At 40.9% G+C, this 23,577-nt stretch overlaps 1 protein-coding gene across 11 annotated transcripts in view; it reads left to right on the top strand.

The window, feature by feature from the left end:
- The window catches only part of Utrn (utrophin), a 509,106-nt gene that overhangs the window by 346,052 nt on the left and 139,477 nt on the right, over window positions 1–23,577 (top strand). For all 11 annotated transcript variants that reach the window (XM_031380393.1, XM_031380398.1, XM_031380394.1 and 8 more), the window contains one exon: window positions 112–268. In XM_031380393.1, the coding sequence (XP_031236253.1) occupies window positions 112–268 (157 nt within the window). The remainder of the gene's footprint in view (window positions 1–111; window positions 269–23,577) is intronic.

Raw genomic sequence — 23,577 nt, 5'->3', positions numbered from 1 at the left:
CCTCCTTCAGACATGTTGTTTGATGATCTGGTCAGAGGAGCATGTATCACTTTTTCATTTGTTGCTAGCAGCTGGCACTTCTTCATAGCCTTCATTCTTGTCTGTCAACAGGGCCCATTTGGAGGCCAGTGCCGAGAAATGGAACAGGTTGCTGGCATCGCTGGAAGAGCTGATCAAATGGCTCAATATGAAAGATGAAGAGCTTAAGAAACAGATGCCCATTGGAGGGGATGTTCCCGCCTTACAGCTCCAGTATGACCACTGCAAGGTAAGTTCAACACTTGTGTACTTTTTTTTTTAATTCAATTTTGATAAACAAATTGAATGAAGTTCAAAAAATGAAAATTTAAACTAATTACTACAGCGTTCCCCGGTCTTTGGCGTCTCGTTGTTGGTTGCTAAAGGATCAATATAAGCTTTAGATTATCTTAGGCTACATGGTAAGTCTGAGGCTAGACTAGGCTATAAAACAAGATCCTACCTTTAAAATACATGCACGCATGCATCTATACATTATACATCTATGTATGCATATATGTATAGATGCATAGATAAAAATAAAAGACAACTTGTAAAGTTTTTTTTCCAGTATGCTGATATCCAAAGAAATCTCCTAGAAAGCCTCCCAGAGCTAGGATTACGGGGCTGTGTTTGCTGTTGCATATAACTCTAGCTTAGTTAGGAGTATAGAAGTCATGGTGTTAGAAGGAATTTCAGTGTACTGCTGGGGTTGGTGGTATGCCTTTGCTTCCCAACTCAGGAGGCAGAAGCAGGTGGATCTGTGTGAGTTTGAGGCCAGCAAAGGTGACATACTCAGACCCTGTCTCAAGGAACTGAATAAATACAGAAATAAAATTCCAAAGTAGTTCTAATAATATAACTGTAAAATGTGAACTTGTCCTACTGACCCCAAGCTCCTCGAATGACGACTTGTGAGACTCAAAATATATCTCCAATCACCTTGGCCATATGTTTGGTTTGTCCTCTGACCAGCTCATGACTTATATATATCCCATTTATTCTAATCTGAGTTTTGCCATGTGACACACTACCTCTGCTCAGGTTTCATGCATCTGTCCTCTGTCCTCTCCCTTGGTGAACACTGCTGTCCCCGCCTTATTCTATCCCAGAATCCTTAATCCTTTCTGCCTCTAGATATCCCACCTTCTCTTTTACCCTTTTCTATAGGCCATAAGTTTTGTTTTCTGTTTTTATTGACAAGCAATGAATCCATACAATACGCAAGATATTCTCTCTACATATAGCCTGGTGGTAGAGCACTTGCCCAGCTTGCTGGAGATTAAAATAAGACAAACAAAACCTGAAATTATTTTGTTCATTAAAATTAAAAGTAGAGAAAACCTGTAGGGCAAATTTCAGTCCTGTATCAAATGAAGATCACAGTGTGAAACAAAAGATCATTTTATGATCTTTTTATGTTTCATTTCCTTAAACTTAGCTCTTTCTTTAATTTACATTTTCTTCTGCACAGACATCCACCTCTACATACACACTGTATTTTCATTCTGACAATGAACAATTAATCCTGAAATGTCATCTGGCATATCCCTCAGCCCTTAGATTTTTAAATATCTTCTCCTTCTCCAAGTTCCATTAATTTATTTATATCCTTTTATACTCTTTTCTCATATGCTGAACATCATTTAGTTCTGTTGTATTTTTCCTACCCATATGCAGTGTGAATTCTCATTCTAAGTCTGTACATTTTTATACAACATTGTGTTCCTTGTTCCTAATTGAAAGATGAATGCAAATACATGTTCTTGTGGGAAGGTACCATCTATTACATAAGATGTTCTACAGATGTTGGCTGGACCTTGAATTTTATTTTATTTTGACCTTTGTGCTTACTGAATAAAATTACTATTTTAATAAGAAGAGAACATGATAGACAGATAACCCTGAGATAGAAAGGCACAGAGACATTGTTGGTCTGTAGAACTATAGAACAATAGTGGATTTTAAGTTAGTGACTTCATAAAATCACCATTCTCTTTCTCTGGCTCCCCCTTTCTCTATGTCTCTCTCTGTTTTTTTTTCTCTCTGTCTCTCTCCATCTGTCTCCATCAGTCTCTTTGTCTCTCTGTGTCTCTGTCTCTGTCTCTGTCTCTCTCTCCCATCAGTTGAGACATAGTCTCTATGTAGTCCTAGAACTTGCTATATAGATAAGTCTGGGCCCAAACTCACTTAGATCCTCCTGCCTCTGCCTCCAACTTTCTTCTGTATTATGAAGATATTCTGTGTATCACGGTATGAGTGAGGAAATCAAGTAATACCAAGTTTTTCTAATAATGTTTAGTGTTCTGCATGTGTGATAAATCCTGTTTATTCACTAGCTTTGAATAAAAACTAGTCTTTTTTTTAATTTCCTTTTTTTTAAATTTTTTTTTCTTTTTAAAACTTAAGTCTTAAGGATGATATTATTTTCCTCACAGAACCTTGGTCTTACCACAACAGTCCCTGCTGGCCCTCCCACTCAGTCCTGTTCCTCAACTATGACTTCCAGTACTATTGCCTACCTTCAGAGCCTATTCCACTCTGTCTTACAACACTGCCTGAGTTACTCTGTTTTAATTCTTTAGCCCACCCCCCCACCGTGTTGAAATGATCCAGATAATGCTGATAACAATGCTAGTATTAATGTCAGTTTCTTTACTCTGTAAGAGTTTATGAGCAACAGATAGACACACTGGGTATGATTCTTGTCACCGATGAGTCATCCCTGAACAAAACCAAGCTTTTGTAGATCGGAGTGTTGCTCAGTAGTGGATTGCTCCCATCATGTGCAAGGCTCCTGATTCATCCCTAGAACTACAATGTAAGTATAGGAAAATGCTGGAGAGATTGCTCAGTGGTTTGGAGGACTCACTCAGTTTTAGTTACTAGCACCCACATGGATGCTCACAGCCACCCATACCTTAACTCTAGTTCCAAGGAATTCAGTGTCATCTTCCAGCCTCCACAGGCATCAGACATTCATGTATATAGTATATTTTATATATACATGCATTTACACATATAAAATAAAAATTAATACATCTGAGAAAAATGAATAAATCACTCAAAGCCCACTTCTTGACTGAGATGGCTTGAAGTGAAAAGAATAAATAGTAGCTGCTTTTTAAAATAATACATTTGAAAAGAGAAAAACAGGATTGGTAGTTGTCTTGAATACAGGGGACAAAAGGGGAAAACTCAAATGTTTTCAATGTTTTGGGACATTGAAACATTGGGCAAATGTTTTGGGACAAAGCAAATGGAAAGCAGAAATATCATTTAAACAATGGGAAAAATTCCGAGAAAGCAGGTGGGGAGAGAAATCAAGAACTTGAGTTTTGACATGATAAGCTGCCCATGCTCATTAGGAAGCTGAGTATGCAAACTTGACATTAGAGGGAAGGTTAGAGTTAGAGAAAAAACTAAGTCATAATGCATAGATCAGCTTCAGGATTGGCTGAAGCCTCATTGGAATTGATTTTAATTTGAAAAAAAAAATGATGTGTAAGAAATGAGGAGTGAGGAATCTAAATATTACAGGCCTGGAAGATAAGACCGAGATTGCAGTGCAGAAGAAGTCAGAGAGCAGAGTCTAGGATACCAACTAGGACTGTTCAGAGCACACTGTGAATCCACCGACCTAATACTGCTGAGAAATTGAGTAAAAGGAGGACAGAACATCACACATCCCGAAGGCAGTCCTAGTGCCTCTATCAAGACTGAGTTTAGTCTCATGATAGAATTTGAAGTGTGATCTGAGTAGATTCTACAGAACATATAACATAAAATATGGAAATTTATTTGAGAATTTGCTTTACAAGAAAGAACAGAGTGTGAAGGAATATGTACACCAGGAATATGCAATCCAGTTTTCATTTTATAAAGATGGAGAATGATTCTCTGGGCTTATGGAAACGACTCTGGAAAGCAGAGAGGTCAATGATGTGTAGTAGAGAAGGTCATAGGAAAAAAGGTCTGGGGAGTTAGTTTTACACAGGAGGACGGGGAGCTAACCATCTTAATAGCAAAATACATAAAATGTGTAGGCATGGATGGGGAGGAGTTTGGTGGATTTGAATTTGGAAATATGAAGGTGTTATCAATGAAATGAAAAACAAGATCATCAATTGAATATAAAAAGAAGTGCTGAAGATGTACTTGTCTAGTATTCACAAAGGCCTTGGTTTAGTCCCAGGTTGGGAATTAGTGGGTAGAAAAATATGTGTAGATTTGAAGATAGTAGAAGTAGAAAATAGTCTAAAAGTGGGTTAAAAGGAAGTTAAAAGTGTTTTCCCATGAAAGTAATTTATACAAATAGAGTCTGGAGCAAGGTCCTTGACTAAGAGTCTGATGGTACTCTGAGGAGTCAGGGTTGTGGCTGCTGTGTGGATATCAGAATCAAAGTGAAGAGGAGGCCGAGCCCATTGTCAAAAGGATGACCCTGAGAAAGACAGGCCATGGTGGCACCGTAGAAGATTCTAACCTAGAAAGGACATTTCACGTATTTCTTCTGGTCATGTGTGTTCCAGCACCATTCCTAGCAGTGTGAATAGATTCACTCTCGGTGGCACCATAGAAGATTCTCACCTAGAAAGGACATTTCACGTATTTCTTCTGGTCATGTGTGTTCCAGCACCATTCCTAGCAGTGTGAATAGATTCCTTCTCATGTTTTTTCTTTTGTTTTTGCCTTGGGTGCTTTATTCTCTCCAGCATCAACTTTCCTCTCTTAAATTGATGGATGATGTTATAGTGGACTTCCTACCACCTTTTTATTGTATACTTTTCTTTGTCTACCTTCTGATAGGGTAGAAAAGAAGCAGTAAAATATTTCACGGACTAATGTTATATATAATAGTATATTTTCTACTAAAGTAATAGTAATCATTTGTTGAGAAAAATATTAATAAAGTTTAATAGAAACAAATTACTACTTATTTATTTTGCTATACAGTATGCCCTGATACAGAGCTGTATGTACATGTAAAGATCCTATGTTGATCATTGCTGATATAAAAAGATTACCAGATTCACTGGTTCATATGTTCATTCATAAATGTACTAATTGCTATCACATCAGGCTTTACCCCTATGAATTATATAGGAAGGAAAACCTCAAGAAGAGAAATTAAGGCTTAACCCTGATTTTCTGGTATTTTCTCCCATATCAGGTTGTGCCATTTGCTATTATGTTATGCATAGAGGTGTGAAAAGTAGGGGTGTGTTGACTCCTTCCTTGGTGTGGGATACAAGTGTGCTGGGTAGACCGTCCACTGGGGATGTATGCTGACATGGATGCAGGGTTCATGCAAGTGGGATGAGGAGAAGCAGCTAGCGGCTCATATGCACATGAGTGTGGGTGAGAGATGTGAGCAGGCATGGCTTTTGAGGAGATGGTAAAGGAGGACCCGGAGCTGAAAGGAGAAAAACCTTCACTTCACAGCTGGCTTTGTCACTGTCATCCTTGGGTGACTGTTTGGACGTTATAGTGAAATACAGAAAATTGGCCGGCTGGTGAAACATCATTCACTTATTCACTAGAGTTGTGAAGGCTGGAAATCAAGGAACTGAGAGATTTGATGACTGGTGGTGATCTGCTCTGGTTCAGAGAGTATTTTTCTCTGTCTGTGCATCAGAAAGGACTCCTTCCTAAGGGAGTGAATTCTATGCGCGAAGCTTCCTTCCTCAGGGTTCCTCCCAAGCCCGGTGCCTCCTATTGCTACTATAGATTTGCAACTTTTAGGGAAACATAAACATTCAAACCATGGTGAGTACTCCCACCTTGTTTGTAGAATTATTCCAAACGAAATAATGTGACAGACAATAATTTTCAAGAATGTGAAGTGCCATAGGGCAGTATATCATTTGACACAATCATGTATATTCTGTCAAAAGCTGCTTTCTTTTCCCAACAACCAAGAGTCATTTTTAAAATTATGCAATTATACATATGGTACAGATGGGCATAATTATTATTAGCTTATGTTAATATAAGTACACATGCTTAGAATTAGAACATAATCCATTATGCATTATTACAATTACAGCATAATTTAAAGAAATGTGTTACTTGTTGTGTTGGATAGTTTTTTGTCCAGCAGAAGTGACTCGTTGAAGAGGGGTTTGTTTTGCCTCTTAGTTTCCTGTTGGAGAAGGTATGACAACATTCAGAGTGGAATGAGTGGTTTCTGCTCAGGGCAGTGGTAACTATAAGCTTCTTTCTCAGCAGATGAGGAGAGTGCCCTGGACTGCTTCTCTATTGCTTTCCTAAGGCACTTGGGTGAGAAAAGCCTTACAGGCTATAATCTGTCATCCTCAGTGGGAAGCCAGAGCAGGAAGTCAAGACAGAAACCTGGAGGCAAGAGCTGAAGCAGAGAGCAAGGAAGAATGCTGCTTATTATCTTGCTTGCTTGCTCAACTACCTTACTTGGACAGCTGGGGTAGGCAGTGGATCAGGTCTTCCTACAGCAATTAGCAACTAAGAAAATACCCCCTAGGTATGCCTACATGAGAGTCTGAGGAAGGCAGTGTGACCAAGCCAGCTCAGTCAGTCAACAGGTTCTCCAGTGCAGGAGTAAGGATTAAAAAGAAAAAAGACTGTTGTAAGGAGAAACCAGGGAAGAGGATAACATTTGAAATGTAAATCAAGAAAATATCTAATAAAAAAATTGAAAAGAAAAAAGACAATTAGACAACATTGTAGCAGGACCCTAACCAGTTCTGAGGCTATATGGGTTTTTTTTTTCCAAATGCTTTTATACCATTTTAATTACATGCAGTAAGTAATAAGGTCAGTTCTAGGTTGAGGAACAAGCAAGACAATAAACACAAAAAGTCAAGGACCAAGCAAGGCAATAAACAAAGTCCTGTGATCACGCCTGGGATCCCTGTTTCCAAGGGCTTATCAAAATGATCAAGATATCTGTGCCTACTTCCCTGTTCTGGCAGGAAATAAGTTTCTTGCCTGAAGCCTACTTCATTGTTCCACCCTAAAATTAGATTCCTACCTGAACTTACTTCCCTGTTCTAACCTAAAATTAGATTCCTGCCTGAGTTTGCTTCCTTGTCCTGGCCCAATCAGATTCCTGCCAAGGACTCTCCACAGCAGTGACTTCATGTAAGTTCCCAGGAATTAACAAACCAAGATTTTCCATTGCACAGAGAGCTTGGGTCTGAAGTAGCTCTATCCTGGGATATTCCAGTCCCTGCTACTGGGTTGCATGACTGAAAGCTTCTAGAACCTCCCTAAATAGTATCACCAGCTAGTGACCAAGTGTACATACATTCATGTACTTATTAATGTACACATATTAATGTAACTGTAAATGTAACTTATATTCTTACTCCCTCTGTCCCTAACCTAGGCCTAGTCCTAAAAGTTTTTAGCTTTTGCACAATCGTTTTTTTAAAAAGATTTATTTATTTATTTATTTATTTATTTAATGTATATGAATACACTGTAGCTGTACAGATGGTTGTGAGCCATCATGTGGTTGCTGGGAATTGAATTCAGGACCTCTGCTTACTCTACCCCCCACTACCCTCCTCCCTCCTGCTCAATCAGGCCCAAAGATTAATTATTATATCTAAGTACACTGTAGCTGTCTTCAGACACACCAGAAGAGGATGTCAGATCTTATTACGGATGGTTGTGAGCCACCATGTGGTTGCTGGGATTTGAACTCAGGACCTTCGGAAGAGCAATCTGTGCAATCTTATATAGGCCTAGAATGTTTTCAGCCTCTGAGACTTACTGCTGAATACACTTGCCATTTCTAGATCTTTCTGATCTCTGGCTGGCTGGTCTAATCTAGTTTCTCTGTTTCCTACTGAGTTGCTCTGCTTGGCCTCATACTGACTTTAACAATATGTTCAAATTTTCTGGCTCCTTCTCATTCTCTGGCTGGGTCCTTCTTCAATCTGTCTCTGTAAAGTTCTCCCAGTAAAACTGCTTCTTTCTTCCTTCTCTCTGCATTGCTCTCTCTTAAGTAGCTTCTCTTTCCTCTGTCTTTTCCTGAGAGTTGGGCATATCCTGTCAAATCTTTCTCTGATTCATCACTTTGTCTGCCACTCAATTAAACATCACTTTCAAACATGGGTGCTTCCTTGTACAAACTAACTTTACCTTCATTGTTTGGGATGAAAGGTGTGTGCTAAGGCCTGAGCCACACCACAACTAGAAACAGTTTTTTAAATTTTTCTCTGTAAAGAACATGATCTCAGGATTCAAAGTAGGATTAAATATTCTGCAATGTGATCCTCTGGAAGATGATATATATTGAAGCCCTAATACCTGTCTGAAGTTACACACCTTTCTTATGGAATGCCACCATCATTTGAAAAAATCTCTTGACAGTTGAACTACAGTAGAGTCAAGCAATTCCCTTAAAGTTAGTCTCTTATAGGTGTGTTGCCAGGTAACGTTTTTTGAAAAGCCCCTTTCCTCCAATTTCACATTCTTCCTATCAAGAGAAATCCTTCCTCACTGTGTGTACACCTGTAACTTAGACTTACCAGTTGTTAGAAGCTCAAGGACATACTCACTGCATAGAGGAAAATGGAGTGCTGCTGCTTAGCTTGATGGAATCTGAGCAGCTGTCTCCTCTCTTTCACTTCCACAGATACCCAGCATGTTCCTGATGTGTGCTTGGTAGTTTCTAAGCCACTGGTACAGAGAGCCGACATGGCCCCTGCTTTGTGCAGGGGCCAGCCTGTGTCTGTATAGTAAGAGAGCATTCAGAGAGGAGTTATGGCAGGACTGTGACATGTCCATTCATGCGGTTTCCCCTGGTTGCTGGCTGGCTGTCCATCCCTGTTTGTTCCCCCCTATCTTCCATCTTTGTTCTTGCTTACACTGTACATGGACGTTGAGTACATGGACATATTTGTTTCCAAATTCTTCTTTAAAGGATTGAGAACTCTATTTGTAGCATTACAGTGCAGAACGTGGAATGATTTTTTTTTAAACAATGTTTTCACAGATATGTTTTTAGCATCATGAAAAATGTATTGCTTTTTTTCCCCTTCCTCCCTCTTTTAGGTTTTTTTTATTATAAAGTGCAAGATTGGGTTTTTTGGGGTTGGTTGGTTTTTTTGTTATTGTTGTTTTTTATTATCTGCTTTATATGCTTACATTTTCCTGATAAAGTTTAAAAGAGTCTTCCTAACTTAAAAGAACCTTTAAGCTTTCTGTCATATAGAGTCCTGCAATTCCATATATATATATATATATATATATATATATATATATATATATATATACATATATATATACATACATATATAATACATATATATATATATGTATATATATATATGTATATATATTTCCCATATATATATAACCCTTCCAAAGCATTTCTTTGATAATAGAATTACCAGTTCGTTTACCACCCACGCCCCATGTATACTATTCACTGAATGCCTTCAAATTGGTGCCTATGTCCAGAAAGTAGTAAAACCTGGCCTCTGTACCTCTGTGGTATGCCTTGATAGTTTCTTTCCCCCAGAGATCTGTTCTTGTGGTTTGTTTGCATGTATCTAAAGAAAATGCTATCCACTTAAAATTTGGCTCTGAGATCTCCAGTTAGAAAGGTAGTATAGGATCATGCTTTCCTTGTCGAAACATCTTGCTACTATAGAAAATCGGCTGGGGTTTTTAGACTCAGTGGTTGGCAGCACTGTCTGGCCTTCTAAGGGTTGTGAATTCGATCCCTGGCTCTGGTCAAAAACCGTAGAAAACCACCCATAGCATAACTCTGTTCCAAAACATGACAGTTACCTGTAGACTACAAGAAACAAAGTAGCTACTGAGGTTGATGCTCCTGAAGAAATGAAAAAAGGCTTACAGGAAGATGAGCCATACTGAAGACCTGGGGTTACATCTCTCCTCAGAGCCTGTCTCCTCCTTGCTGGTGTGAGCCCTCTATGGATGGACATTTTTCCATTATCTAGTATAAATGCTAGATCATGCCTGTAGTTTTCTGGAAGATGTGTTGTGTTGATTCTAATGTTATTGGGCTTGTTGATGAACTGGCCTGTGACTGGGTACAAGGTAGAATGCTCAGCACATGGAAGCTGGCGTTTTCTCTTGTAATTGTTGAGACTCTGTGCATCACTTTAGGGAAGGGATGTCAAGTAACCAGTAACTGGAAACAGTGAATCCATTCTTACTCACAATTAAGAGTAGAGAAATGCTTTAATGCAAGAATGCTTACGACTCCTCTCTTTCTTTACTGTTAAGTGATTCAGAACCTAAGCCAAGAGAATGGTGTAGCCCACTGCATGCTCCATGTTCCTGCAACACTTAACATAATCAATGAAATGTCCCATAGACATGCCCATAGGCTGACCAAGTGAAGACAATTCCTCATTGAAATGTTTTCCAAGCTAATTCTAGACTGTGTCAAATTGGCAGTTAAAACTAACCACCACAGTCTGTGTTGGTGGTTTTGATCACTTCTGTCTTAATTCTGTATAGGCTATATGAGCTCTTTCAGGGAAATACAACTCCAATAATATCTATTAATTATCCAACACAGCCCAACAGTGTTTCCCCCCACATCTCCATTTCCTATGTAGTATTAATTTGTTGAATTATTTAAGAGTCATATTCCAGACTTTACAGATTGGGTAGATAACACAATCATGTTATTTTCTCACATATGTATATATTTAATTCCTTTAAATATTAAAATAAACAACTATCATATAGCTTTTAGTGGCTTGAAAAATGAGTGAAGATGGCTGAACGTTCCTCTCAGTGACTTTAATTTATTTATTTTTTTGCTTCACTTTGAGTCTTCAGAAAGCAGGTGAGTTATATGCAACTTCACTATCAACATGTCATTCAGTCAGGGATTTCTTTCTTTTTCTTTTTTTCTTTTGTGTGTGTGTGTGTGTGTGTGTGTGTGTGTGTGTGTGTGTGTGTGTGTGTGTGTTTCGAGACAGGGTTTCTCTGTGTAGCCCTGGCTGTCTTGGAACTCACTCTGTAGACCAGGCTGGCCTCGAACTCAGAAATCTGCCTGCCTCTGGTCTCCCGAGTGCTGGGATTAAAGGTGTGAGCCACCACCGCCCGACTCAGTCAGTGATTTCTTATAAAGCACCTACGGTGTGCATAGTGTTGATATGCAATGGCCATGAATTAACTTCAGATATACAAAAGTTGCCTGTGCAGGTTTGAATATGCAGTTTAAGTTGAGGAACTCCCATGTATGTATATTATGCACAATATTCAATTTGCATGTTATTTTCACAGTAATGTAAGTACTGAGTTATGCATAGGTAATTATCAGAGCTCTAACATATTTTTCCCAATAAAATGCATGTTGGTTTTATAAACGCAAACCACCAAGAATGATTAAATTGCATGATTCAGGTATAATTTCCTGGTGTGCGTCCTTTCCCTCAGGGTTACTTTGCCCTTTGGTTAACTCAATTTAATTTCTTTTATCCAAACCCCATTATGTAAGAATCTGGACATTAGGGCCTTAAACCAAATTGCCAAGATACATAAGAAAATTTACTTATTAAAGTAACAGATTCTAATGTCATTTTTAAAAACCTCCACCACGTGTGGACACATATACCTTTAATCCCAGCACTCAAGAGCCAGAAGTAGATGACTCTTTCTCTATGAGTTTGAGGTCAGCCTGGTCTACATAGTGAGTTCCAGGCTGGTCAAGGCTATGCGATGAGACCCTCTCTCAAAAACCAACCAGCTACAACAAAAACAAAATGTCAATACCTCCTCGTCAAATTTGGGGTCTACGCATTTGCATGTGTGTGTGGTGCAGATCTCCTATTAATCTGAGGTTGTCTATAAACCTGTAAAGTTGAGGTCTTGCTGTGTGTTATGAGGTTTTTCTATGGTAGTAGATTAGGCACATCTCTGTGTGTACATCCATATGGAGGCTGGGTTCAACCTTGAGTATCAATCCTCAGAGAGTCCTTCCTTCCTTCCTTCCTTCCTTCCTTCCTTCCTTCCTTCCTTCCTTCCTTCCTTCTTTCCTTCCTTCCTTCCTTCCTTCCCTCCTTTTCTCCTCCCTCTCTCCTCTCCCCCCCCTTCTTTTTATATCTTTTGGAGATAAAGTCTTACATACACTATCTAGGGTGATTGGCCAGTGAGCCTCAAGGTCCCATGCAACTCCCCCTCCCTCCTGGGTTCTGAGATTACAAGCATATGCCCCACTGTGCCTAGCTTTTAACAAGACAATTCTTAAGACCAAGCTCACATCCTCGAGTGTACAAGGCCATTGCAAGCACTCTACAAACTTTACTGCCTCCTCAGCCCAATGTTCTAATGTTAAAAAAAAAGAAGAAAATTTCTAAGTGCCCCTCTGAAATTGCAACTATATTGCTTTTCTTCTCAGAAACATACTGCATCCCCATCTGTTTGTAGAGCGGTTACCCACAGGCACCCTGAATCAGCTTTCTATAGGAGTCATCTCTACTCCTCTTAACCATTCACATGGCTACAGCTGATCACGTCCTCCAAGTTTGAGTGCAGTAGATGAAGCCTCACTCCCAAGAACTGGGGCTCACACAACGTCTGTGTTTAGAGGGACAGGGGGCAGCTTGAGAGCTGTCAGTCAGGAGATGAACTAAAGAGTGTGGCCATTCTTGGGCACGAAATGGCTTCTGTGAAACAAGCCACCTGCTTCCAGGTGAACCACTTCTAGGATCTTTGTTGCTTAGTGACAATTTCCTTCATGTGACAGCTCATTTCTTCTTTCAGCTTCCACGTTGCGTCTGATAGTTGACATCCTGTGTTAGGTGGTTTGGATATGCTTGTCCCAGGGAGCGGTGCTATTATTAGGAGGTGTGGCCTTGTTTGAGGAAGTGTGTCACTGTGGGGGGTGGGCTTTGAGGTCTTCGATATATGCTCAAGTCTGTCCAGAGTCAGTCATCTTCTGGCAGCCTTTGGATTAAGAGGTAGAGCTCTTAGAACCTTCTTTATCCCTGTGTCTTCCTGGGTGTTGCCATGCTTCCTGCCATGATGAGAATGGACTGAACCTCCAAATCTGCAAGCCAGCCTCAACTAAATGCTGTCCCTTGTATGAGTTGCCTTGGTCCTGGTGCCTCTTCTCAGCAGCAGACTCCCTAACTAAAGCAGGTACTCAGCACTCATCACTCGCTGGAGGGTCCCCGTATTTTCACAGAACACATTGCCTAGCAGCAGGATTGAGCTTACCAAGAAGAGAATCACTGTCCAACGCCCTGTAGTAGGGACATGAACACACAACCAGGAGGCATAGATGCTTACGACTGTGTGCTGTGGCTGATCAGGAAGGGCTTTAAGAAGCCCTGGAGTAGAGACTCCCTCCATAAAGTAAAAAGTCCTTAAAGAATGCTCTCCGGATTACTGTGGTAAAGCTCCTGCATGGTAGTGTTTCCCAGAGTAATAGGGTGTACTGCACTCATCCTGGTAGCTCAACGTTCCTAATGATACGGCTATTATTGAAGCACAAAGGTTTCTTTATGTTGTAGTGCCTCTCCCTGCCAACTGTAAAATTATTTCATTGCTACTACATAGCTGTAATTTTGATATTTTTATGAATCATAAATATCTGTGTGTTCTGATGGTCTTAGGTTACCCCTGTCAAAGAGTCATTTGACCCTCAAAAGGGTCAACTCACAGATCAAAAATGGATGCGTTAGCCTAATACTGAGAGCAAAGCTCATAGAGAAGGAACTTGAATGAATCTAACAGGGTCTGATGAGAAAAGCTACTAATGGATTTGCTGAATTAGAGGGATGCAGGTGTGTGTCTATGTATGTGCGTGCTTGTTCATGTGTATGTGTCTCTGTCTGTGTTCAACAGTGCAGAGGAAAGTTGGAGAGTCCTGTCTTGCTCTTAGAATTCATACTTAGTATTCTGATTTTGCCTTTATTTTTTGATGTCAGTGGGGCAGAACCAAAATGAATTTATACATTTAACTGATCATTTAGGGATATTAACCAAAACTTTTATGGCACTGTGCACTATGAAGGAGAATTAAAAGAATTCTTTTGCCTGCATACCAATGAAACACAATCCCATTTTTCTCTTTTTTTTTTTCCTTTGAGTTTTATTAGTGCTATCAACTTTAACGACTCTCTGGCCTTCTTTGCTACCATATAAAATGACTTAGATCCATACATGCTGATTTAGCTCTGATAGCAAGCTGGGAGGAGGAAGAGAGTAAATTATATTCTAGCAGATTCTCCTTATGTTTGTATCATTTTTTTCTATCTCAGTTCTCCAGTAAGCCATGAAGTTCTTTTGAGAACCAAAGGTTAAAGAAGCCTGCTGTGCCAACCCTGCCTCTAACCTGACCCAGTTCAGATGCCCCTTGTCCACACCAGCTACAGGGCACACATATGCCTTCCTCAATGCCTGGTCGTGGGAAGGGCTCTCCATGTTTTGTTGAATGCCTTGCTGTTATATTGAATGTTCAAATATTCAGATAAGTGGCCCTGGAAATTCAATTTGCCTTGGAGTTTGCTGTTTTACAGTTAGATCTGTTGGCACCAAGAGTGTTTATGTAAGCCAGGTATTGGTGGCACACACTTTTAATCCCAGTCCTTGCGATAGAAGGGCAAGTGGATCTCTGTGAATTTGAGGCCACCCTGATCTATGGAGTGAGTTCCAGGATATAAAGGGATATACAGAGAAACCCTGTCTCAAAAAAAGCAAAAACCAGTCAACCAAACAATAAATAATAACAAATAATAAATAACAAATAATAAAAAGTACATTATACTTCAACATATATAAACCATGATATGTTAAAAATAACAAACGACTCTAAGGATGTGCTTCCGGGAATCTCCCTCTCCTCTATTCAGCTGTGGTCCTCACAAGCATGCCTCTTGTCTTAACGTGTGGATGTTAGAGTTGGCTGAGTCTTGGGCTTCGGCCAAACCCGGTCCTCTCTACTTGACCTCTAGGACCCTGCCCTCCTGATTTTCTCATCCTCTCACTGAGGCTCCTTTTCTTTCCCTCTCTGGTCCATTCTTCAAGCCTCTTGTAACACTGAGAAGCACGAGGAACCAGGCCATGCCATTGTCTCTATATGCAGTCTTTCCTGGGTTTAGACTCCATCTGCAGGCCAGCCACTCCCAGATTTGTGAATGTGCTGATGTGTCACCTCTACAGGGACCCTAATCTTATATATCCTATGGCCAAGGTGCAGAGTTGACCTTTAAAACATACTACCCAGACACCTCCATGTCACTCGGTAGAGATGTGATTTCAGTTGCTTAGGTAAAATAATAATAATACTGTGAACCCCATCTTTCTCATTCAGTGTGTTAGGGAGTCTTAAGTTCTCTCATCAAGATCTCTCATCAATCTAAATTGGCCACTTGCCACCATTCATCTGACTCTGGGGTCCCCAGCACAGGAGCCAGTATGTTCCTGTTAGTAAATCGAACTCACAGTAATAGACGTAGTCTCAAGAAGGCATGCAAGGGCCCTGTGTGGTCCTTATGTCTCCCGTGCACCAAGCTCATCTCAGCTCTTGCTCTGCCTTCTCCCACGCTGGTCTCAGCTATGCTGGCCTCTTGCTGTGAATTCAATCACAGAACCATGCTGTGTCCTAGAATGTTCTTTCTTAGAGTCTACAAAGTTACCTCTCCACTGCTTGTCAAGGTGCTGAGTGGCACCTTCCAATGCTGGGAGCCTTTCTTTGTTTTCACCTTTCAATGTAGCTGCTGTACTATTTTCTATTCTTTGTCTACCCACAATTCCATATACTCAATAAAGGCTTGTTGAATACAAAATGAGTGACACACACCTATGGATATTTGTTTCTTTTTTATCTCTTTATGTCTATGTAATCCTTTTAATTTGTTCATTTACCATGTATCACATTAAAAAAAAAACACCTGTGTGTGCATTTTTTTAAGACACCATCTTATTTCTGTATGCCAGGTGAATATCAAACTTGCAGTGTCACTGAGGGTGACCTTGAACTTCTGACTCTGCTGCCTCCACCTCCTGAGTACTTTTACAGGAGCGTGCCACCATACCCAGGTTACGCTGAGTTGGGGATTGGACCAGGGACCTTGTGCATGCGAGGCAAGCCCTCTCCCCATTTAGCTGTGACCTCGGCGTCTTTGCTACTTTACGTACCTGAATCTTTAGGAAAAATGATACTCTCTTTAGAAATATAAGCAAGGATCTTTCATCAACAGCTTAGAGATAATTGTATACAAGAGTTGGAGTATAAGACACCCTAGGATCACAGCTACAGTTTAACATGTATTAGTTCAGAGGATTCTTTTCTTTCCATGTCAGTTCACATTGGCGTTGAACTTGTGGCTTCCTTTGCAGTGGCCTCCCAGTGCTGAGAGTCTTAAGTGGGTACCATCATGTCTAGTCAAGAAATTATCTTTTCTCTGTCTTAATATTGCCTGAATTGTCCCACTCCAGGGGTGGGAAGCATCAGATACTCTTTAAAACTAAGTGTGTTAAGATCTCCAAGGACCATAGGAATTTAAACATACAGACTCTCCAATTCAATGATTGTCGTATATCTCATTTTATAAATGAGTCTAGCCTGGAAGAGGGCATTGAAGGAAAACAGTAGAAAAATTGTATAAGGTGTCATAGAAATGAAGCACTGGCTTCTAATTCACAGTCCCCCTTTTATTTTATTGATTTAGTTTTAGTTATGTGTTTGTGTATGTATGTGGGTCTGTGGTTATAGATTTATTTTTAGGTATGTGTTTGTTTGTATAAGTATGTGTGTCTGTCTGTGGGTATGTTGCACATAAGTGTAGCTATCCAGGAAGGCCAGAAGAAGCTGTCTGATACCCTGGACCTTGAGTTAGGGTTGGTTATGGATCACCCAATGCTGGTGCTGGGAATCAAAGTTGGGTCCTTTGGAAGAGCAGCAAACCCTCTTGGCCACTGAGCCATCTCCCTGGCCCATACATGTGTAATTATTAATACTGTATTATTTAAAGGTAGTAATTTGTTCACGAATTTTGTTTTGTAGCATAGAGACTATAACTAATAACATGTATTACATTCTTGAAAATTGTTGAAAGAGTATATTTTAGATGTTATTGTAAAAAGCTGAAACTATATGTTAGCTGGATGAGCCATTCTGCAAGTTTATTAATTATTTCAAAATAAGGCATTATATAAGGTAGATGTATATACTTTATTTCTCAATGAAAAATAGAAAAAAAATAGTTTAAAACTATTGGGAAAAGATCTTTACCAGTCCTATATCCGATAGAGGGCTATACACAAACACAGAAAGAACTCAAGAAGTTAGACTCCAGAGAACCAAATAACCCTATTAAAAAATGGGGTACAGAGCTAAACAGAGAATTCTTAACTGAGGAAACTCGAATGGCTGAGAAGCACCTAAAGAAATGTTCAACATCCTTAGTCATCAGGGAAATGCAAATCCAAACAACCCTGAGATTCCACCTCAAACTAGTCAGAATGGCTAGGATAAAAAACTCAGGTGACAGCAGATGCTGGCAAGAATATGGAGAAAGAGGAACACTCTTCCATTGCTAGTAGGATTGCAAACTGGTACAACCACTCTGGAAATCAATCTGGAGGTTCCTCAGAAAATTGGACATAGTAAAACCTGAGGACCCAGCTATACCACTCCTGGGCATATACCCAGAAGATGCTCCAACATGTAATAAGGACCCATGCTGCACTATGTTCATAGTAGCCATATTTATAATAACCAGAAGCTGGAAACAACCTAGATGTCCCTCAACAGAGGAATGGATACAGAAAATGTGGTACATTTACACAATGGAGTACTACTCAGCTATTAAAAACAATGACTTCATGAAATTCTCAGGCAAATGAATGGAACTTGGAAATATCCTAAGTGTGGTAACTCAGTCACAAAAGAACACACGTGGTATGTACTCACTGATAAGTGGATATTAGCCCAAAAGTTTGGAATACCTGATATAATTCACAGACCATATGAAGCCCAAGAAGAAGGAAGACCAAAGAGTGGATGCTCCACAGGAGGAGATATAGAGACAAAATGTAGAGCAAAGACTGAAGCAAAGGCCATCCAGAGACTGCCCCACCTGGGGATCCATCCCATATACAGTCAGTTGCCAAACCCGGATGCTATTGTGAATGCAGGGGAGTGCTTGCTAACAGGAGCCTGATATGGCTGTCTCCTGATGGTTTCTCAGAGCCTGACAAATACAGAGGTGGATGCTAGCAGCCAACCATTGGACTGAGTGCTGGGTCACCAATGGAGGAGCTGGAGAAGGGACTGAAGGAGCTGAGGGGTTTGGAGCCCCATGTTGCAACAGTGTCAATAGGCCAGATACCTCCACTCCCAACCCCCTGAGCTTTCAGGGACTGGACCATCAACCAAAAAGTACACATGGAAGGATCCATGGCTCCGGCCACATATGTGGCCGAGGATGGCCTTGTTGGACATCAGTGGGAGGAGTGATCCTTGGGTCTGAGAGTGTTCTATGCCAGTGTAGGGGAATGCTAGGATGGGAACCAGGAGTGGGTGGGTGAGTGGGAGAGCACCCTCATAGAGGCAGGGGGAGGGGGGATGGGATAGGGGGTTTCTGGAGGGGACACCTAGAAAGGGGACAACATTTGAAATGTAAATAAAGAAAATATCCAATTAAAAGAAGCCAAAAACCTCTCCTATTTTCAATGATATTTTGAATGATTAATGAACTCTCTATTAAGTGTTCTTTTAGGTATAATTTTCAATCACAAAGATAGTATGTTACAGATGAAATAATGAACAGTTGGGTCTTGGTTATTCAAGCTTGTCTCTTCAGCTTCTCAAGAGAGCTGAAGTAGGGGGGAATCACACTTTCAAGTCCTGCCTGGGGGTGCAATTCTCAGTGAATTTAAGGCCAGACTGTACAACTGAGTTAGATCTTGCCTCAGAGTTAAAAACACAAGCCGGCCAGCACTTGGAAGGCAGAGGCAGGTGGATTTCTGAGTTTGAGTCCAGCCTGGTCTACGGAATGAGTTCCAGGACAGCCAGAGCTCCACAGAGAACGCGAAAGCTGGCTGGGGTTGTATCTCAGTGGTCAGACTCTAGCTGGGTTTCCACAAGTCCCTGCTTCCATCCCTCACACTGCAGAGTGATAGCAAAGCAAAATAAAACACTCCTGTCTTACCTTCCTCTAGAGCAGTGGTTCTCACCCTTTCTAATGCTGCGACTCTTTAATTCTCCATGTGGAAGTGACCGCCGCTACCATAAAATTACTTTCGTTACTATCTCATCACTGTCATTTTGCTACTATTGCAAATCACAATGTAAATATCTGTGTTTTCCTAAGGTCTTAGGTGACCCCTGTAAGGATGTAATTTGACCTCTCCAAAGGGATCACGACCCACAGGTTGAGAAACACTGCTCTCTAGCAACTGTGTTCACATGGTGTTTTCTCCTTGTGTACATGCCTTCCTTAGCTTTAATGGGAGGCCTGGTTTTTACTGTCTTTCATCTTCAGGTTTCCGTCATGCTCATGCTCCAACCCTGCTCTTGTGGCCATTATCATAGTAAACTTTTTTTAAAAAAAAATATGGGTGTTTCAGTGCTCTCTCGCTTGACTCTCTCACTCCTGTTCCTTGTTTGGTAAACTTGCAGTGCTTGCACCCAAACTCTGGTACTCTACAGTGGGTGGGATACTATCATGGATTTCAGATACTGTATAGGTCTGACCCATGCTTCTCTCCTTTTCAAAGAATAAAAGGAAAATTTGGGGGAATCTGTTTGTCTTAGCCATGCCTAGGATGGTAAGGAGAAAGTTGTCTGTGGTTTCTTGAGCTTGCTGGGGGAGAAAGTTCCTATTTATGTCACATGTGATGTAATTTAATCAATCCTCAAGTCCCCATAGCTTTACTTCACTATTATGAAGAAGATTTAGATCAAAAAGGACTAAATTTATTTCTCTTCTAAGAATCTAAATATTGAAACATAGTTTATATGTACCAAATATTTTAGCTTAATCTTGGAGAATCACAGGGTTTCACAATCTTTCTAACCAAATCACTTGAACATAGGAAGACATATTAACTTCAGTTTTTTCCTGTAAAGGGCGGATTGGTGTGTTAGTGAGTTTCCTCTACTATAACAAAATACTTGAGGAAACCACCTTAAAAGAGTAGAAAGGTTTGCTCTTTAGTTCATGATATGAAAGGATCCAGTCCATGGCTCTAATATTTTTAGGCATATGGTGAGGGGACAGTATCACAGTGGGAAATACATGAGGGAAGAAAGCTGACTGCCCCTATGTCAGCCCAGAATGAAGGGTCCCACGTTCAGGACAGAAGGGGAGAGCAGAGCTTCTTCACCATACTCTATCTCCATTCTGAGCGTGTTTTCTTAGGGAGAGACTTGCAGGCTCTCCATGTTGCTGCAGCTGAGAAGAACTGATAGTACTGTTTGTTTAGCAGCAACTTTTACATTACACCAAGCTGATGCCATGCCCAAGATGAAAACAAAGAACTCTGATTGACACGCGGTAGTTTTCTGACCTTCGCCAAGCCAGTCACTTCTTTAACCTCCTTACCCCTAATCCCTGACCTTTCCACTAAGTTCTAGCAAGTGGAAAGAAATGTTCCCTGACCAGTGAGCCACAATGAAGAATCTCTGCAGGTGCTTACAGTTAGATTTGCAGCCATCTATCAGCTGCCTGGCACCCTGGGAAGTAGCAGCAGGTACCAGAGCCCCACTTGCTGTTTAAATGCTTAGGGAGGTCAGATGGAAGAAGGGATGGCTCTTTTAAGAGGGATGTTGAGCTCCTGGATATTCTGGTAGGAATAAAATAAAATTCTGATACTTACGTTCAGGTTTTCATCGAAGGCACATGAGAGACTAGATGGCTTTACGCTCAATTATTCTGTCTTTGCGTTCATTCATGTGTTTTTAAACCTGTAGTTCACATAAAAAGTTCAATGGGAAATGCCTCTGCAGTTAAATCATTTGCCTGGCAAGCCTGGCATTTGGAACCCTAGATCTCAAGGAAATGGCAGGTAGGCATGGCTGGTTCTATATAACATCAGCCTTGGAAAGAGGAGAGAGGGGCTCCACAGGGCGGGCAGGCTAGTGATACAGGCACAGTGTCTGACTGAGAGATGATGCTGCCCCACTGAATAAGGTGGAAGAGTTATGGGGTGATCAGGATTGATTCTTCATTTCAATCTGGAGCCTCTACATGCATGCTCACACACATACACATGTATCTTGATAAACATGCATCTATATACATGCAAAGTTTACACACAAACACACACACACACACACTCACCATACACAAGACAATATGCAGAGAGAGAGAGGGAGGGAAAGAGAGAGAGAGAAAGAGAGAGGAGGAGACAGAGAGAGAGGAGGAGGAGGAGACAGGGAGAGAGAGGAGGAGACAGAGAGAGAGGAGGAGGAGGAGACAGAGAGAGAGGAGGAGGAGGAGGAGACAGAGAGAGAGAGAGAGAAAGAGAGAGAGAGAGAGAGAGAGAGAGAGAGAGAGAGAGAGAGAGAGAGAGAGAGAGAGAGACTCCTGTGTTTGAGAACTTGCCCATCCTTCCTTCCTGCATTGTGTGTTTGCATTTAGTAGGGCTCTTGTTATCCCGCTTGCGCTTCTCAAAATATGGGCAATTATCACATTCTGCTGTTCTTTTCTCCCTTTTAGATTGTGTCACATGATCTGTGGTTATGTCTAGCCCTCTTCTATATATTCAATATGAGATTAGTGTGTGTTTTAACTTTCTTATTTGGGTGGAAAACTCTATGGTACTTTGCTAGCCCCACACCTTGGGAGATAGTAGAACCGTCTCCACACGAGACAGGTTTTCATGGTAGCCTATGATGTCCTGGAACTTGTATTGTTCCTGCCTTAGTCTCTTGAGAACTGAGACTATTATACCCAGATAAGTGGATTTTATTTTTTATGGACACAAAATAATTTTTGCGTTCTCCCTTTACTATTGCTGAGCATACAAGGTCTGGCAAATGTTTTAGAATGTTTAGGCTGTAAAGTCCTGTTTCTGCTTTCCTTTGTGAAGTTCCCTTCAGTCATTTTGAAGTTTTCTTCTTCCTTGTTCCAGTTGAGTCTTGTTTACTCCATGTAAGTTAAAATTTCCCTTTACAATGTTTTGTCCTGGAGATTACTTAGGGCACTTAGTGTATTAGTTCATTTACTTCTGCTATAACAGAGAACATGAGACTGGACAAGATATAAGGAAAAGTAGTTCACTTATCTCACAGCTCTAGAGGCAGAGCTATATCTAGTGAAGTCCTCATACTTGATAGTAGAAGGCAGTGGCTGCCTGTGACAGCAGGGGTGGGCAGATGCCTTAACCTGCTGTTCAGTAATTGGACCGTATGAGGATTTATTAGTTCCTGGGAGAACTTGTCCAATCTCGCAAGAAAGACATCATCCCCTCTTAAATCCTCATGTACCAACCCTACTTCACTACCAATCAGTCTCAACATGAGTGGTGATTGTACCAACGGAATGTGTCACAGGCAGTGTCAAGCTGCCACACGAGTGTGCTTCCAGCTTAGTGGTGGAGCTTTGGGTGGCTCACCAGGTGTCTGCAAGAAAAGGAGGCGCGTGTTTACCGGGTATTTCTCTTGGCAAACACAAAGACTCAGGCTGTAAAACATTGGAACATCCCTGATCCTTCCTCACTTGGCATAATTTCACCTGTCACTAAGCAGTACCCACTTGTATGTGCTTCACAACCTATGAAATGCTTTCTCTGAACAGCTATAGTGAATCCATTCCTGCTTGCCTATGTATGATATTGTTGGAATCATGGATTATGTATTCCTCTTAAACTGACATGGTTGCTCCTGGCAGGATTTTTTTTTTTTTGGTGTTATTTGTTTAAGAACAAGATATTTGTATATCATTAAGTTTACACCATCAAGTGTATGGTTCAGCCTTTGGTCTATTAACAGAATCGAGTGAGCATCATCGATTCTTAAGTTTACCATTTCTTTACCTTCAAAAGAATGGGACAAAATATATAGCCTTAGCTTTGGCCTTGTTGTTGCTGAGGCCTTGCTGGGCTGACTAGACTGTGCCCTCTATCCACATCATGTGGGGTAGGTAGATAGTTTTACAAAGCCAACCTTGTAAACTTGTAAACCGTGCCCTTGCCATCAATACTGGAAGCATCTATCCCTGTAGACTTCCAATGCCATCAATACTGGAAGCATCTATCCCTGTAGACTTCCATTGCCATCAATACTGGAAGCATCTATGGCTGTAGACTTCCACAGTCCTCCCAGTACCTCAGGCTGCTGAGTGCTGTGAGCCACTGCCATGGGGCTGCACCCGAGAACTGGAAACAGCCAAGTGCCTCAAGGCAAACACGTAGAGTTTGGCCATCATCTATGACTTGGGGAAGGAGATTGGAAATGGGGATGCAGCAAGCAAGAGCACCATGGCGAGGCTAAAATGAGGCCTCACCTCCTTCACTCCAGGAGTGTGTGGCTGAAGCAGATGGCAATGTCAGATCCTAGCCTTTGATAGTTCAGAAGGCCCCCCTTCTTTCTATGAGACGGGAGGTTTCAGCACATCTCTCCTGTTGAGAGAA

The sequence above is a fragment of the Mastomys coucha genome, unplaced genomic scaffold (genome assembly GCF_008632895.1).
Source record: "Mastomys coucha isolate ucsf_1 unplaced genomic scaffold, UCSF_Mcou_1 pScaffold2, whole genome shotgun sequence".
NCBI lineage: Eukaryota > Metazoa > Chordata > Mammalia > Rodentia > Muridae > Mastomys > Mastomys coucha.
This window is presented reverse-complemented; position numbering and strand designations above follow the sequence as displayed.